Source organism: Gossypium hirsutum, chromosome D06, assembly GCF_007990345.1.
Source record: "Gossypium hirsutum isolate 1008001.06 chromosome D06, Gossypium_hirsutum_v2.1, whole genome shotgun sequence".
NCBI classification, from domain to species: domain Eukaryota; kingdom Viridiplantae; phylum Streptophyta; class Magnoliopsida; order Malvales; family Malvaceae; genus Gossypium; species Gossypium hirsutum.
Genome location: NC_053442.1, coordinates 44,407,834 through 44,423,876, shown reverse-complemented (window position 1 = coordinate 44,423,876; position 16,043 = coordinate 44,407,834). Strand labels below are relative to the sequence as shown.

The following is a 16,043-nucleotide window of genomic DNA, read 5'->3' as shown; positions in this document are numbered from 1 at the left end:
AGCTTCAAACTTCTATGCATGGATGGTATTGGCTACTCTTTTTATTAGAAGGGGTATCATTATAGCCATATTGATTATAAACTATACAAGACAAGATGATTCTTACTTTTAACTCTCAAATTTTCATAATTTCAATTTTATCATGGCATGGGCTACTCTTGAATCTTTGATAGCAATAATTTTACCATTTTAGCCATAAAAATATCATGAAACCATTATATAAGAGATAGATTATATTTTATTTATTTTACTTAAAAAAATAAGTAAATTAATCTATTTATATTAGATTAAAAAAGAAATTGACAAGTTTTGTTAAAAATTTTATTCCTTTCAATTGTTAACAATTGACATGGATGACGAAATAATTAAATAGTTTCACCGTGATGTGTCACTTGTATCTCATACTAACATAAAATGACCAATTTTTAATAATAAGAATAGATAAAAAAATTTAAAATGACTAATTTTCTCGTATAAAAATTAATTTATTCATTTTTAAATAAAAAACAAAATATAATTCAAATCATATTCATCTAATTTAGCAAATTTCTAGAATCAACCTCGAGGGCGATATATCATTTTCATAGATATGGCGGAGCCAACGCGTCCATGCAAGTGGTTTACTAAGGGTGGGTTTGGATAGACGATTGGGTGCGGTGCAGTGCGTTTAGTTTATTTTTTGTCTCACGATACAGTATCGCTACAATATCTAATCTCACCTCCACTGTTGTTTTTATACTAACTACAAATAAACGTATCGTCTATCCAAGCTCACCTTAAATTACAGTTGGTTAATACTTTAATATAGTACAACATGAAACTCTTTCCCCTTCTCTTTACAGATCATTCAATCACTCCACTATGAACGGTCCACCCAATCCCACGTGTCACAACCCCCACCATCACCTTCACCCCTAAGCAACTCTCTTTCTTCATTTCCTTTTGCTCTATAAAGTTCTTTTGCACCATCACATTACACCACACAACAAACAAATTTCATTAGTTTTGATTCTCTTTTTTACCTTACTTACTCATACTACAATATTAAATATTATTATTATTCCCTTTGCATAATATGAACGATACAGAGGGCGCTCAAAGACTGCTCATTTCTCATCACCTTATTTCGATTATCTGATCCCTTCTTTCACTTCCATTCAAAAGCTTGAAATTTTTATGGTTTTGAAAGAGCTTCTAAAATTGACGCACACACACACACACATACATAGAGAGAGAGAGAGAGAGAGAGAGAGAGAGAGAGAGAGAGAGAGAGAGAGAGAGAAGGATGGGATTGAGTTGTAAACAGGTTTCCAGTGATGAGGTTGAGTGGATCCAGGGCCAGTCTTTGTTGCAGGCTCCAATTATGGAGCGTCCAAAAGCTTTATCAATGAAAAGGCGACATCATCAAGAAAACCAGCTGCAGCAATTGGAACCGCCATTGAAGTGTCCAAGGTGTGATTCTTCCAACACAAAGTTCTGTTATTACAACAACTATAACAAGTCACAACCTAGGTATTTTTGCAAGACCTGTAAAAGACATTGGACTAAAGGTGGTAATCTTCGCAATGTTCCCGTTGGTGGAGGCCGTAAAAACAAGCGGCATCAGACATCCGCCGCCGCTTCTGCCAGTAAAACAACCACAACTACCATCAAAAGCTCCACCTCTTCCGCTATTCAACCGCATCAGCTTCCGCCTGCCGATCAAAAGTACATACCGAACATCAAATTTCATTCACCGTTGCAGCAAAATTCTGTAAATTGCAGAAACTCGGAGAGAGAAATTTTCAGCAGAAACAATGGAGTCTGCTTAGATTCTACCATGTCTCAAGGCTTACAGACTCCATTTCCTTTGCCGTTTCCATTTTCAAGTTCAAGCTCATATTCTTTGGAAACATTCCCATCATCAATATCAGCCTCGTTTCAGTCTTCGAGTCTCTACAACTATAGTGGAGAAACGAGGGAGGATCCAACTGGTTCACTGACCTGGCAAGAACCTATTACCAGCAATGGCATTGAAATGGCAAACTACTGGAATTGGGATGATATTGATGCACTTGTCTCTACTGATCTCAACATTCCATGGGATGACTCTGAGATCAAACCATGGAAAGATCTTTAAACCATGCATATATATTAATTATACATGTTGGCCGGTTCAAATTTTTTCTCTCTTTAAAATATTTGTTACTCTAAGAATTCTTTTTTTTTTTGGGGGGGGGGGGGAGAGGTATTTTCCCCCTTTCTGAGATTGATTAATTAACTAGAATTTGCCCCGGCAATGTTGAGATAGATTTTTTTCCCTTCTATTTTTCAATATTTTGTTATCATTTTTAATCTGAATATTAGTAACAAGAAAAAAAAAACTTAGGTCAGACATAGCTTATTAAAGAAACATGAAGAACCAAAAATGGAAAAAGAAAAACTAAAATCTATGGTTACATATTAATTGTTAACTTCATAAAATGCTATGTTTTTTTTTATTTAAATTTTAGTGTTATTGTTTTGTTGGTTGTTTAAGGTTAAATGAATGAATATATCTACTTTAACTAATTTTTATTTTTTAATATTATCTAAAGACACATGCAATGTCTTACTTCTACTTGTCGAATTTTTTAATTCCACTTACGGGCAAACAAATAATTTTTCTTTATTTTAAATACTATAGTCTATCACCTAATGTTTAACATTCTATAATTAAGTCGAAATTATATGAATTTTGATTAAAATACAATTTTGATTAGATTTTGAAATGTTTATATAAAATTTTAATTTGATTTAATTACACATTTAAAAAAATAAATAGATCAACTTATTTTTTAAATGATAAATATAATTATTTATATATAGAGTATATAAACATAAACATATACTATATCAATAATTATATTAATAATTTATAAGAATTGAATATAATTAAAATTTTAAATATAAAAGTACATATTAAAATTAAAATGAAAATTTAGTTATACTATTTATCCCTTAAAAACAAAAAAACCACTGCAAAAATAGCAAAAGGAAACAAAGAAGTGAAACAAATAAAAAAGAAAGAAAAATAAAATTAGTAGACCGTGATGTTGGGCCTGGCTGAGTTTACTTTTTTTTTTCAATATATACTAATCAGCCCTGTCAAAAAGGGAATATAGAATTAAAGACTGTTTGAAGCTGTCATTATGCAGATTCAGGTTTAGGGGGAAGGTGTACATTTAGTACTCCACCTCTTATACGGCACAAATAAGAATATAATAATGCAACAATAGCTAGATGTGATGGATATCATATACAAATATGTGTTGGTGTATATATAATAATATAAGGGTGGGTTCAGACATGGGCTTGTTCCAGCTATAATGGGCGAACTGGATGTGATGGAAGATTCTTGTGGATATGCATTAATGCATATATTTTTGAATATTTTGAATATTAGTAATTATAATTTAAGACCATTTGTTTAGAATCATTCTGTCCCACAGCATTTTGGTTGTAAAGTAGATGTGTTTTTGTATTAGTTATTTTCCTCTACAGGTCGGTCTAAACTGTGGCGTTTGTAGATTTCATTGATGCTAATTAGGGCACCCAAATCTTTGTTCCGACATGCTTTGTTGAGAGCATGTGCACATTGGGGCCACACTTTCCGGGCTATGTATCCTAATTTGTTCCATTGCCATGGTTAAATTGTTGGTTAATTTAATTTAAGAATCTTTTGTTTTGCCCTTTTGTGTTGTATGGGTACAACGAAATTTCGTAATGGAAGTGCTTGAATGATTGTAGGCTAAACGTGTCGTTTCACAGGGTAACAAATGCATGATCACAACGCCTTTTCATTTGACTGACTGATGTTAGAGAAAGGGATGTGTAGAAACCTTCGAAGCATTGATAGGAAGATTCAAGCAATAAGTCGTACGGCTCAAATCAGTCGGGAAAATTTGGCAAATATCGCGATGCCTCTGCCACTGCCATTATGTTATTTTACCACGTTTCCTTTAATTTGATAACACAGCCATGGGAAAATTTTAGTGATGCCTTTGATATATCACATCTGACAAGAAAGAACCAGGAGAATTTACTCTGCAACAACATTGTGAATGGAACACAAACTTGTAGATTGTATAATGGTAGAGCCACGTGTTAGTGTCACGGAAGTTTAAGCCAACAGAAATAATTCATACTAAATGTTAGGATAAATACTCACAAGTGTTCCACTAAACTACCAAATTACAAGTATATAAATTTTCTATATGTTTTATGAATTGAGTCGATCCAAATAGGTTAAGTGAACTCAATTTAATCAATTAACATCCTTAAATGATTTTGTTTGATTTGATCACGGGTTTTAATGTACAGTCCATAACATTAGTCTATCAAATCGATGAAGCCGAATTTTTACATCACCTACCAAGTTCAAGAGGCTTGACTAGAGATGCACATGGATCGAGTCGAATCGGGTACATACAAAATATCTAGATCGATTTTTTAAACTCGGACTTAACCCAACTTGAAAATAAACTTATTTTTTTATTCAAGGCAAAAACAAATATTAAATTCTAACCAAGTTCATTTTTGAAATAAACTTTTGGATTTGAATGGATGATTCCATCCACAATTCTATGCTGGACCTAAGCCATGTATCTCACCCATCTAAAATTCAGTTCCCTCCTCACTCATCTAGAACTCTGACCTTCGTTGTTGCTTTGGATGACAAAACACAACCTTTAATTGAGAGAAATTAATGTTGACAGAAAAGATAACTTTTAAGAGACGACGAAAAATTCTGGAAATAACTCTTTAAGTTTAGATTTTTCTACTTTAATTGCAAAACATAGGTTCAAAATTTCAAATCGATCGACTTATTTTTCCAAGAATAATAATATTAGTATAAAGAGTTATTGGAGAGAGTTTTATTTGGTTTGTGAGTTTGCAGGACACTACTTTAATTGTCATTGTTTTTAATAATGTTAATTTAAAGTAGTGTCATGCAAAGCCACATGCCAAATAATTTTGTTCGCTTGTTTAGAAGTAATGGTACAAGAAGAAAGATCCTCTTTCAATTTTTTTTAAAAAAACAGGGGACAATTAATTACCTGGAAATGCAGAGGAAATAGAATGACGGACGAATAATCCCTTCAAGTAACGTCTCCTTTACATGCTCTTCATCTGCACACCCCCCCCCAAAAAAAAAGACCCTGAAAATTGTTAAATTTGCACATAAAAATGTTGAAGTGAACCAATATATAAAGACTTACATATTGATTATTACAAAAAGAAAAACTAAACAACCAAAAGTGCTTTGATGGGATGGCAGTAACAAGAGAATGAATATATATTCGAACTATTATGAAGAAGATTGTCAATACAATATCGGTACAATGTGTACTACAATTGTACTTTATAAGATAGTTTTATCAAAGAAAGAAAGAAAACTCTGGTACTGTCTGTACTTCAGAGTTTCAAGGCTTTTCATTTCATGTATGTAAAACCCACCTCAAAGTAAAAAAGCAAACATGGAACAAGGGTTTTGAGGTTAGGTCCAGAAGGGGTTTGGGTTGATTTGCAGGAATTTGAGCCCATTAAGTGAGGATGGTGAGAGGTGATTTTTAGTTATTTATGGGAGTCCAAATTCCACCCAACTCTGATGGTTAGCCTTTCCCATTGGTTGTCATTAGGACCCTACAGTCCAACACAAACCCAACGTCTAGGGTTGCAATTTGGTTATTCTATAAGCAGTCTTAAGAAATTATAATATATTTTTTTAAATATTTTATTTTATCTTTATAGAACATTTGACGTGGAATAAAATAATTTTCACTAACAGTATACCAAGTATTTTTCATATATATATAGGGTAATTATTTTGTTTACTCCAGTGAAATAAAAAGCACTCCATAAGCGGATCTAAGATAATTCCAAACATCTTTTTTAATTATTTACATATTATTTTATTATACCTTAAAAATAAATGGTATCAACCTAAACTTGATTGTGAAATTTTTTTCACTCCATTAGTAGTATATAGAATAATTATCTATATATATTCTTTTTGTTTGTTATTTTTCATTAAAAGTATGTGCTTTGCTCACAAACCGTCATTCTCGTTGAGAATCACATTATTCTAAACTCCTTTCTTTTAACTTATTTGCAATTTAAATTTGTGATTGAGTAAGTTGTTGAAGTTTGAAATTCCGTCTAAATTTTGGATAAAAATATTAGGTTTAAAATAAAGACCGGAGTAAAAAGTTGTAGATCTATTTAAAATATAAGCTACCGTGGGCTCCTAACACTTAAAACACTAAGCTTAGCCTGACTCTATTTTTTAATAATATAATATTTTATTTTTGTATAAATTGTGTAATATATATTATATAAAAATTAAATCTATAATAATATAATATAAACATTAAAAAATATATTAAATTATTTATTTTTAAAATTTTAATCAACGAAGTTAACCTTTTAAATTAATGACAAAAATATTATATCGTAAGTATAAAAATTTAAGTCCGATCTCAAATAATTTCATTCCTTTCTCTTAATTACCAAAAAAAATTAAAAATATATTTAAATTACTTAATAGTAAATTAAAAATAACATAACTTTATATTTAAAAAAAACTTAAAAATATGGGGAGCTCTCAAACAAACTTGAATTAATTATTTATAAATATCACTAGAGTTGAGTAAAATTTGATATTTTATGTCAAAGTAGGCTTAAGTTAGTATGAAATAGACTAATACTACATACCGGTCCAACCTAACCCATTATCACCTTTATTAAATTTTTATTGTAGAAACATCAAAAAAATATTAATAATCTTAACCCTAAATATTAAAATACTTTTGTTTTAATTGAATAAATAACAAAATGTTTTGTATTTATACTTATATATTAAGAGGTTGATTGGGTTGGTATTACATACAAATCGGGTCCTAATTTAGGTAGGAAATTATTGAAAACCTATTTATTTTATAAAGTAACAAATATTATTTTGAGGATATTTATAATTTTTTATATATTGTTAATATTTAATAAATCTAAAAGTATATATATGCATAATGAGAATTACAAGGTTTAAACCAAGACATCATGTGCACCATCTCAACTTTACCATTTCAATCAAAGCCACATTTGATTCTTATATATATATTTTTTATAAATTTGTTACATAAATATTTTTACCTATGCTGTTTTTTTAAACATGAGACAAAGACAATTAAAACACAGGATACAAACAGATTATACCTGACCATTCGAGAGCCTCAGAATTATCCTTGCAGATATCTATGTGCTGAAAAAGGCTAGGTAATACTAAGATGTTGTAACAACTAAATTTTAGGTGGTGTGGAAAAATGCGGTTTCGAAATCTCATTTCTATAAACGAGTCCATAAAGGTAAAATAAGAATATTTATAGAGTTAATATGAAAATATATTAAAGATCGGTTAACTAATTTAATTGAGAAAATAGTTAATTAAAACTCAGGGACTAAATTATAAAAGTCTAATCGCTAATAAATTTTAATTTAAAAAACTTGGGGGCCTAGATAACAATTATCCAAAAGACTAAAATGGTTATTAAACCATTGTTGTTTTAATTTTAGTGGAAAATGATGATGAATGGCACTTAATTTAATTTACAATTAAATTAATTATGTATAAAATTTCTTAATAAAACTAATCAATTATGGTTTAATTTCTTAATCTAAATATAATATTGAGGAGGAAAAAGATGAGAGAATCATCTCTTTCATTTGTTCTTGCCGTTCAACCAGAAAAGGAATAAAAAATAAAAACCTTGGTTTCAATCTCAATTTCTATTTAAATTAGCAAAGGTAACTAAGCTATTTTCATAAAATGTTTATAGAATCTTAACATGAGAGCTTTATTTAGTTAGTCTATGCATCTATTTCTCCATTTGTTTAGTTTTTAGCAAGTAATCATTAGAGAGAATGTAACATCCTATACCCGACTCGACCACAGAACCAATTCTAAACACATTCCATTTGTTATCAAACAACAAAAACAACATGCAAACATCCATTTAAGCACACCAATACTTCATCCAACCTTAAATCAATATTTTATTACTATAAGCTAATTACCTATTGCATTTCATACTAAGTCATGAATATTTTTAATTATCTCATCAGGAGCATTGACAATATAACATATCATATTGTTATGGTACTCGTCATTCCGACTCATTACTCGGTTACACGATTGGGTGCCGACCCATAGACTATATTGTTCGCACCCTACATTCGCACGTGAGATGTTTGTGTCCTTTAATGAGCTTGCACGATATGGGTTCGCATCACCATGCAGTCGAATCCATACTTGAAAAACACATGTTAATCCTAGGGTAGGGTACATGTTGGCTTGCATAAGGACCTACCTATGATATCAAATCCATGAACAGTAATTGTATCATATAAATAGAGAATTTAACGTTTTTGAAAAGGGGATACCCAAAAACTCTCAACAATTTTGTATAGAGAGCATGTACAGACTTTCGATCTTCAGATAATCAAAAAACTAATATGGCTCACTCTAATAAGAATTTCCCTAGAAGTTTCCTGTCGGACCAAGCAGGAGGTCTTGGCACCAACAATCAACCTAGTGAAATGGACCTTTTTGCTAGTTGGTTTGATGAGCGACTAAAAAATCTAGCCAACTCAGGCCAAGTAGGTGCCTCCACTTTTTTAGATCTAAATGTTCCTTCTGGGCAAGGACCGTCAATTTCCTTTGATTAGGGAGCATCGCCACAACAAGTGCCAAGTTTGACTCAACTTGATGAAGGAACATTTGACTCAATAAAGTGCCAAGTTTTAACAACAACAAGTGTTTCAATAAGAGCTACTAAGAAAGAACAAAGAGCTGAGGAGAAAGATGCAGTTTGACCACTCTAATCTTTAGGACCATGTCACGCCTCTTTAGGAGGAGACTGTAGGAGCATATGCAAAGCCATGGCAAAATGAGATGGATGCTTTGCGTAGAGATGTTTGAGTGGTGCACCCTGATGTACAAGACATGGACTGGTTGTGTTGTTTTAACAACCCTTTATCTCTAAAAATAGTAGTTGTTAGTATACCATCCAAGTTTAAAGTGCCAAATGAGATGTTTGAAGGTAGGAGGGATTCCAAAGCCCATCTCATTCAATATAATGATTATATGAATGTATTAGAGACCTCATAAGTGGTGAAGTGTAAAACTTTCTTGTTGACTCTTAAGGAAAGCGCGAAAGGTTGGTATTTATCCTTGCCCCAAGGCTCCATTCAAAGCTTTTCACTATTGGGACAAATGTTTTTGGCAAGATTTCGAGCCTATAGGACAATAATGAGCACTCCTATGGGTTTGATGCCAGTGAAATAGTGCGATGGAGAATCTTTGCAAGATTATGTCAAGTGATTCCATGCTGCCACGTTGAACAAAAAGAACTTGGAAAACCATTGGGCCATTGATGCCTTGATCATGGGAGTCCGAAACGAGCACGTGCAATATTCATTTACTGATAATAGACCATAGAGTTTGGCATACTTGTATGAGAGGACACATAAGTTCGTTGAGGCAGAGGAAATTAAAAGAGCAGCTTGTAAAACTTTTCAGAGGGATGACAAGTAATTTAGGGGTCTCCAAGGTGTGCACAGCCAGCAGGGTCCCCCTTCTTAGAGCTTACATGTACAAGGTGGGGGATAATAGATGAACTATTTGCATAATGAATCACCAAAGGCTCTTAGCCTACATTGTTCGCACCTTGAGTTCGCACAAGTGTTGTTCGTGTCCTTTAATGAGCTCACACGATGTGCGTTCACACAACCATGCAGGCAAACCCACAGATAAAAAACACGTGTTAATCCTAGAGTAGGGTACGTGTTGGCATGCATGTGGACCTACCTATGATTTCACATCAATAAACAATAATCGTATCATATAACTAGAGAATTTAACCCTTTTGAAAAGGGGATACACAAAAAAACACTCAACACATATCAAGTTTGAGACCGTTTACATTCCACGATCAAATAACCACATTCAAACAACAATTTTTAAAGCCAAAAGTGCACATACACATAGTTACATACCAAAATTGATTGAACTTAGGTACATGTCAAACTAAAATCAAATGAGATGTAAAAAATTTGCTGAGTTGGGAAAAATATAATATCATTTTCAATTAATTAGATTATGCAAAACATATTAAATAATCAATTAAATTATGCCATGTGTATCATGATAGTACTAGAAAGAACATATGTTTTCTCCTTACTTATTGGTTAATTTGTTCCCATTTAGTTGTCTTTAGCACATATTTTAGTATTTTCAGTTTGGTAATTTACATTTTACGACTCAATGGATCTTAGCTTATTTACCCTTAATTTTGTCATATTTTTGTATTGATGTTGCTGCATGAGTAATTTCAAATTGTGCCCAAAATTATCGTTGCACCTGACAACTGTTCGGATAGGAACAAAAATGCGTGAGCTATCTAGTCTGGTACAACTAACTTGTACGTACAGAGGCAGCATGATTCTGATGAAAGCACACTTGGGCTATTTGGGGAAAAAGATAAATATTAACATGATTCTTCTTCAAGTCGAGTTATCTAAGAATAGTATTCTCTATTTTTTATATTTATTTTCTAACGATGGTGATTACTTTCTATTTCATGTTTGTACGGAAGTACACATGATTTCTGGGTTAAATGTTATTTTATTCAATCTTGCTTTTACTTCTTAATCTTTAGGTTTGAATGTTTTTAGCATGGAAGTGTTATTACGGTCACTGACACTGAAAAGTGCAGTGACAGTTCAAGCTAATAAGCATGACAACAAAAGTTGCTTGAAGATTAGAGGAATTTAATCCACTTGTTCTTAATAGTGTTCTATTGCTAGCATCGGGAGGTGGGGTTAATGTGCATGTTTAAGTCTTATATTAAATAAAGAAGTTAAACTTGGTAAGATATTCATTGCAATTTAATGCATCGACAATCATATGTTTTTTACCTTGTGAGCACTTAGCATCCTGTTGAATATTCATGGGAACGTTATAAATCTTTGCTTCGATATTGTCCCATGCATGGCGTTCAACAGTTGTCCTATGTATGGCGTTTAACAGGAAACACAAATTGAGATTTTTTATAATGGGCTAAATTCACACACAAGGAATCTTGTCGACGCATCAGCCAATAGACCTTTGTTGGATTGTACTTATAGTGATGCTATTTGAATTCTTGAGGGAATTGCTCAGAATGATTATCAATACCCTATCTCTAGAGTTGTACAAGTAAAAGTTACTCTGGGAGTTATTGAATTGGATGCAATATCTGCACTTAGTGCTCAAGCTTTTTCTCTTGCAAATATGATAAAAAATATGCAAAGGACCAGTGACATTGCACCTATACAAGTCGCTTAACAAGTTAATGTTCCTACCTTTTTTTGTGAGATTTACAGTGACAACCACAGCGATGAAGATTATCCACAACATGCAGAGAATGCCTTTTATGTCAATAACATCAACAATAGTTCTTATGACACTTCTTATAATAATTCTGCACGTAATCAACAATCTTAGGGAACTCAGAATGCTGGACAAAATGCTGCAACATTCTGATATGGGAATATATCTGCTTAAGGCAATTATAATTGAAGACAAGGGGATTACAATCAATAAGAGCAGAACTACAATCAGCACACTCAAATGCATCCACAACAAAGTCAGATAAATCCACACCAGAATCAGATGCAGCCACAACACTCTTCTATGCTGAATCAGTAAGTTTAAGAGCATCGACGACAACAGTACATGAAAGCTTCTCCTTTTAACCCGTTAGCTGCTCTTGAGACTTTAATGCGGGAGCATATGACTCACACAAAAGCTATTGTGTAAGGGACTCCATCTTTCATTCAAGCGTTGGAGGCACAATTAGGACAACTTGCTTCGAATCTGAATACTTGACCACCAGACACACTACCTAGTGGCACGGAAAATCCCAGTCCAATGGGGAAAGAACACTACAAGGCTATCATGCTTAGGAGTGGCAAACAAACTGGCGAGCTGACTATAGACTCTATTGTTGGACCTCAAACTACTGGTGAAATGAGCCCTAATGAGAAGGTTAAATTTGAAGAGCTTGTTGATGCATCAGAAAAAGAAGTTCCACAAATTGTCACTCATATGACTAATGTCCGGCCCTCGAAGTTATCGACGCAACCAAAAGTGTCGGCGCAATCAGATGTATCTCCACCATTACCTTTTCCACAATGATTTAAGGAGAATGGGCAGGATAAATAGTACCAACAGTTCCTAAACACATTGAAGCAACTTCAGGTCAATATTCATTTAGTAGACGCTTTTATGCAAATTTCGAATTATGGAAAATTTATGAAGGAGCTCTTGTCCAAGAAGAAGAAGCTTAGTGATATGGAAACTATTGCACTCACAGAGGGCTGTAGTGCTCTTTTGACGAATAAATTGCCCCCCAAAATGAAAGATCCTGTGAGCTTTACTATCCCATGTTCAATTGGAAACCATTATTTGGGAAGGCTTTATGCGACTTGAGAGCTAGCATCAACCTAATGTCGCTATCAACTTTCAGAAAGTTTGGAATTGGTCACATGAAACCTACTGCAGTGACATTGCAACTAGCTGATCAATCTTTCGCTCAACCTGAAGAGCAAATCAAAGATATCTTAGTTCATGTGGATAAATTCATTTTTTCGGCTGATTTTATCATACTTGACTACGAGGCAAGCAAGGGGGTTCCCGTAATCTTGGGACGACCATTTTTAGCCATCAGGTGAACTCTTATTGATATTTACAAAGGTGAACTGACCATGCGAATTAATGATGAGCACGTTACCTTCAGTATTTTCTAATCTATTCAATGGAAGGATAAAGAAGAATGCCATACTGTCGATGCACTAGATGATTTAATTGCGGAAGAATTCAATGACCAAAGCACAATACTTTCTAAAGAGTTTGTAGTGACATCTAATGATGAATTCTTAGATAATTGTGACAATAGGGTTGACGTTAATAATATTGAACTCAGGCATGGATGACAGATTGAATCCTTAGACTTAGGTAACAGAGCAACTCCAATTTTTAAGCCATCTATCAACGAAGCTCGTACTCTGGAATTGAAACCACTACGTACTCATCTTAAATAGATCTTTCTTGGTGATAATAATACTCTCCCAGTTATTGTCTCTGCAAAACTGGATGAAACTCAAGAAGAGAAATTGGTTCATATTCTTAAGCAACATAAACAAGCTATTTCTTAGAGTATTGTTTATGTTGCTTAAGAATATTAAATGAGACAACAAGAGCAAGTTACAAGATGAAGGCAAGTAGTCGATTGAGCAACAAAGAATATTAAATGAGAAGATAAATGAAATTGTTAAGAAAGAAATTATAAAGTGACTTGATGCTAGAATTATCTACCCTATCTCTGATAGCAATTGGGCAAGTCCAGTGTAATGCATTCTTAAAAAGAGTGGCATCATAGTGGTTAGCAATGACAAAGATGAATTAATTCCTACACGCATTCTTATGGGATGACAAGTCTATATGGATTATCGCAAACTTAATGCTGCCACAAGGAAGAACCACTTCCGATATCCTTTCATTGACCTAATGTTGGACAGGCTTACTAGAATACCCTATTATTGCTTCTTAGGCAGCTATTCTGGGTACAACTAGATTCTATTGCACAGGAGGATTAAGAGGAAACAACTTTCACCTATCCCTTTGGTACTTTTACTTTTAGCCGTATGCCTTTTAGTCTTTGCAATGCACTAGCCACATTTGAAAGGTACATGATGGCAATATTCTTGGATATGATTGAAGATTCTTTAGAGGTTTTTATGGATGATTTCTTAGTCTATGGGAATGATTTTGATCATTGTGCTAACAATTTGGAGAAAGTATTGCGGCGATGTGAAGACATACATCTTATTTTAAATTGGGAAAAATGTCATTTCATGGAAACTAAAGGTATTATGTTAGGCCATCGCATCTCTAGTTAAGGCATTGAAGTAGACAAAGCTAAAGTGGAAATCATTGAGAAATTACCTCCACCGAAAAATGTAAAAGGTATTCGTAGTTTTTTTGGGCATGCGAGGTTTTACCAAAGATTTAATAGAGATTTCTTGAAAATTACAAAGCCCTTATTCTCATTGTTGGAACATAGTCGAAAATTCCTCTTTGATGATGCATGTTTGGAGGCACTCATTCAATTAAAGACGTAACTTGTAATTGCACCCATTATCATTGCACCAGATTGGTCTCAACCTTTTGAAGTTATGTGCGATGCAAGCGAATTTGCTATGGGTGCTATTCTAGGACAACGTAAGGGGAAAATATTTTCTACCATCTATTATGCTAGCAAAACTCTTACAGAGGCTCAAATAAACTATACCACTATAGAAAGAATTGTTGGCTGTAGTCTTTACTTTCGACAAGTTTTGTTCTTATCTTGTGGGTACAAAGGTTACTATATTTACTGATGACTCGGAGTTGAGATATCTTTTTTGTGAAGAATGATGCAAAACCAAGACTGATACGCTGGATCTTACTGTTGTAAGAATTTGACATCGAGATAAAAGACCGTAAGGGTTCAGAGAATCAAGTTGCGGACCATCTGCCTCGATTGGAAATTGGCAGCGAAGATGGAAACATACTTCAAATTGTCGACACATTCCCAGATGAAAAGTTATTTGCTGTAGATGCAACCCCTTGGTATGCAGATCTAGTTAATTATCTAGTGTGTGGAAAACTCCCATTAGGTGTCATAGGCCATAAAAAATAAAGATGAGTAGTGAAGTCTCATTGGAACGAACTGTATTTATTTATGACAACATTATTCGATGTTTTGTTTTGAAAGAGGATATGCTCTCAATCTTGAAGTACAGTCATGATGCTCCTTATGGAGGTCATTTCGGTGGCATGTGAGCTACCGCTAAGGTTTCCCAATTAGGATTCTATTGGTCTTCATTATTCAAAGATGCTCACAATTTTGTGACTCAATGCGACAGGTGTTAGCGCACAGGTTCTATATCCCGATGCAATAAAATGTTGCCGCAGTCAATTATGGAGGTTGAATTATTTGATGTTTGGGGTATGGATTTTATGGAACCATTTCCAAGTTCATTTGGAAATATTTATATATTAGTAGCTGTTGACTACGTCTCGAAATGGGTTGAAGCTGTTGCATTCCCAAAGGATGATGGAAATACAGTGCTTAAATTTTTCACAAGTACATACTCACTCACTTTGGCATACCAAAGGCATTGATTAGTGATCAATGTACACACTTTCATTGCAACCAAGTGACAGCCGCACTGAAAATATATGGAGCTAATCATAGAATGACTACTAGTTATCATCCTCAAACTAATGGGCAAGCCGAAGTATAGAATCGACAAATTAAAAACATTTTTTAGAAAGTTGTGAACCTTTCGAGGAAAGATTGGTCTTCCAAACTGGATAATGCTTTATTGGAATTGCGAACAACATACAAAACTCCATTAGGGATGTCACTGTATCAATTGGTTTTTGGGAGAGCATGTCACTTGCTAGTTGAACTGGAACACAAAGTAATGTGGGCAATTAAATAAGTGAACATGAACTATGAAGCTACTTGAAAGAAAAGGCTGTTGGATATCACTGAATTAGAGAAGATTAGGTGAAATGCCTATGAAAATGCTACAATTTAAAAGGAAAAGACCAAACGATGACATGACAAGATTATTTTGCAGCGATAATTTACTGCGAGTCAACAAGTTTTATTATTCAACTCTAGACTAAAGCTGCCCCCGAGTAAATTGCCCTCTCGTTGGTCTGGACATTTTGAAGTTGTCGAAATATTTCCTCATGGTGCAGTCACAATCAGATATTTAAATGATGGACACCAATTCAAAGTGAATGGCCAACAATTGAAGCATTATCTTGGGAATATTTATCACAAGCAGGCCGAGACCATTAAATTGGTCGAAAAGTTTTAATTCTTATGAAATTTATTATGTAATTTCATTTTTGTTTCTATTCAAAAATT

At 33.5% G+C, this 16,043-nt stretch overlaps 1 protein-coding gene and 1 long non-coding RNA gene across 2 annotated transcripts; one reads left to right on the top strand and one right to left on the bottom strand.

The window, feature by feature from the left end:
• Positions 1-523: 523 nt before the first annotated feature.
• On the top strand, positions 524-2,369 carry LOC107901672 (dof zinc finger protein DOF1.4). The gene has a single exon (XM_016827762.2). It carries the CDS (start codon positions 1,286-1,288, stop codon positions 2,117-2,119), a length of 834 nt encoding a protein of 277 aa, XP_016683251.2. The 5' UTR covers positions 524-1,285; the 3' UTR covers positions 2,120-2,369.
• Positions 2,370-3,664: 1,295 nt separating this feature from the next.
• Positions 3,665-5,440, bottom strand: LOC107901673 (uncharacterized). Its single transcript, XR_001685359.2, has 2 exons — positions 5,241-5,440; positions 3,665-5,151 (listed from the first exon to the last, which is right to left on the bottom strand). It is a non-coding gene; the product is annotated as an uncharacterized lncRNA (long non-coding RNA).
• Positions 5,441-16,043: the final 10,603 nt, after the last annotated feature.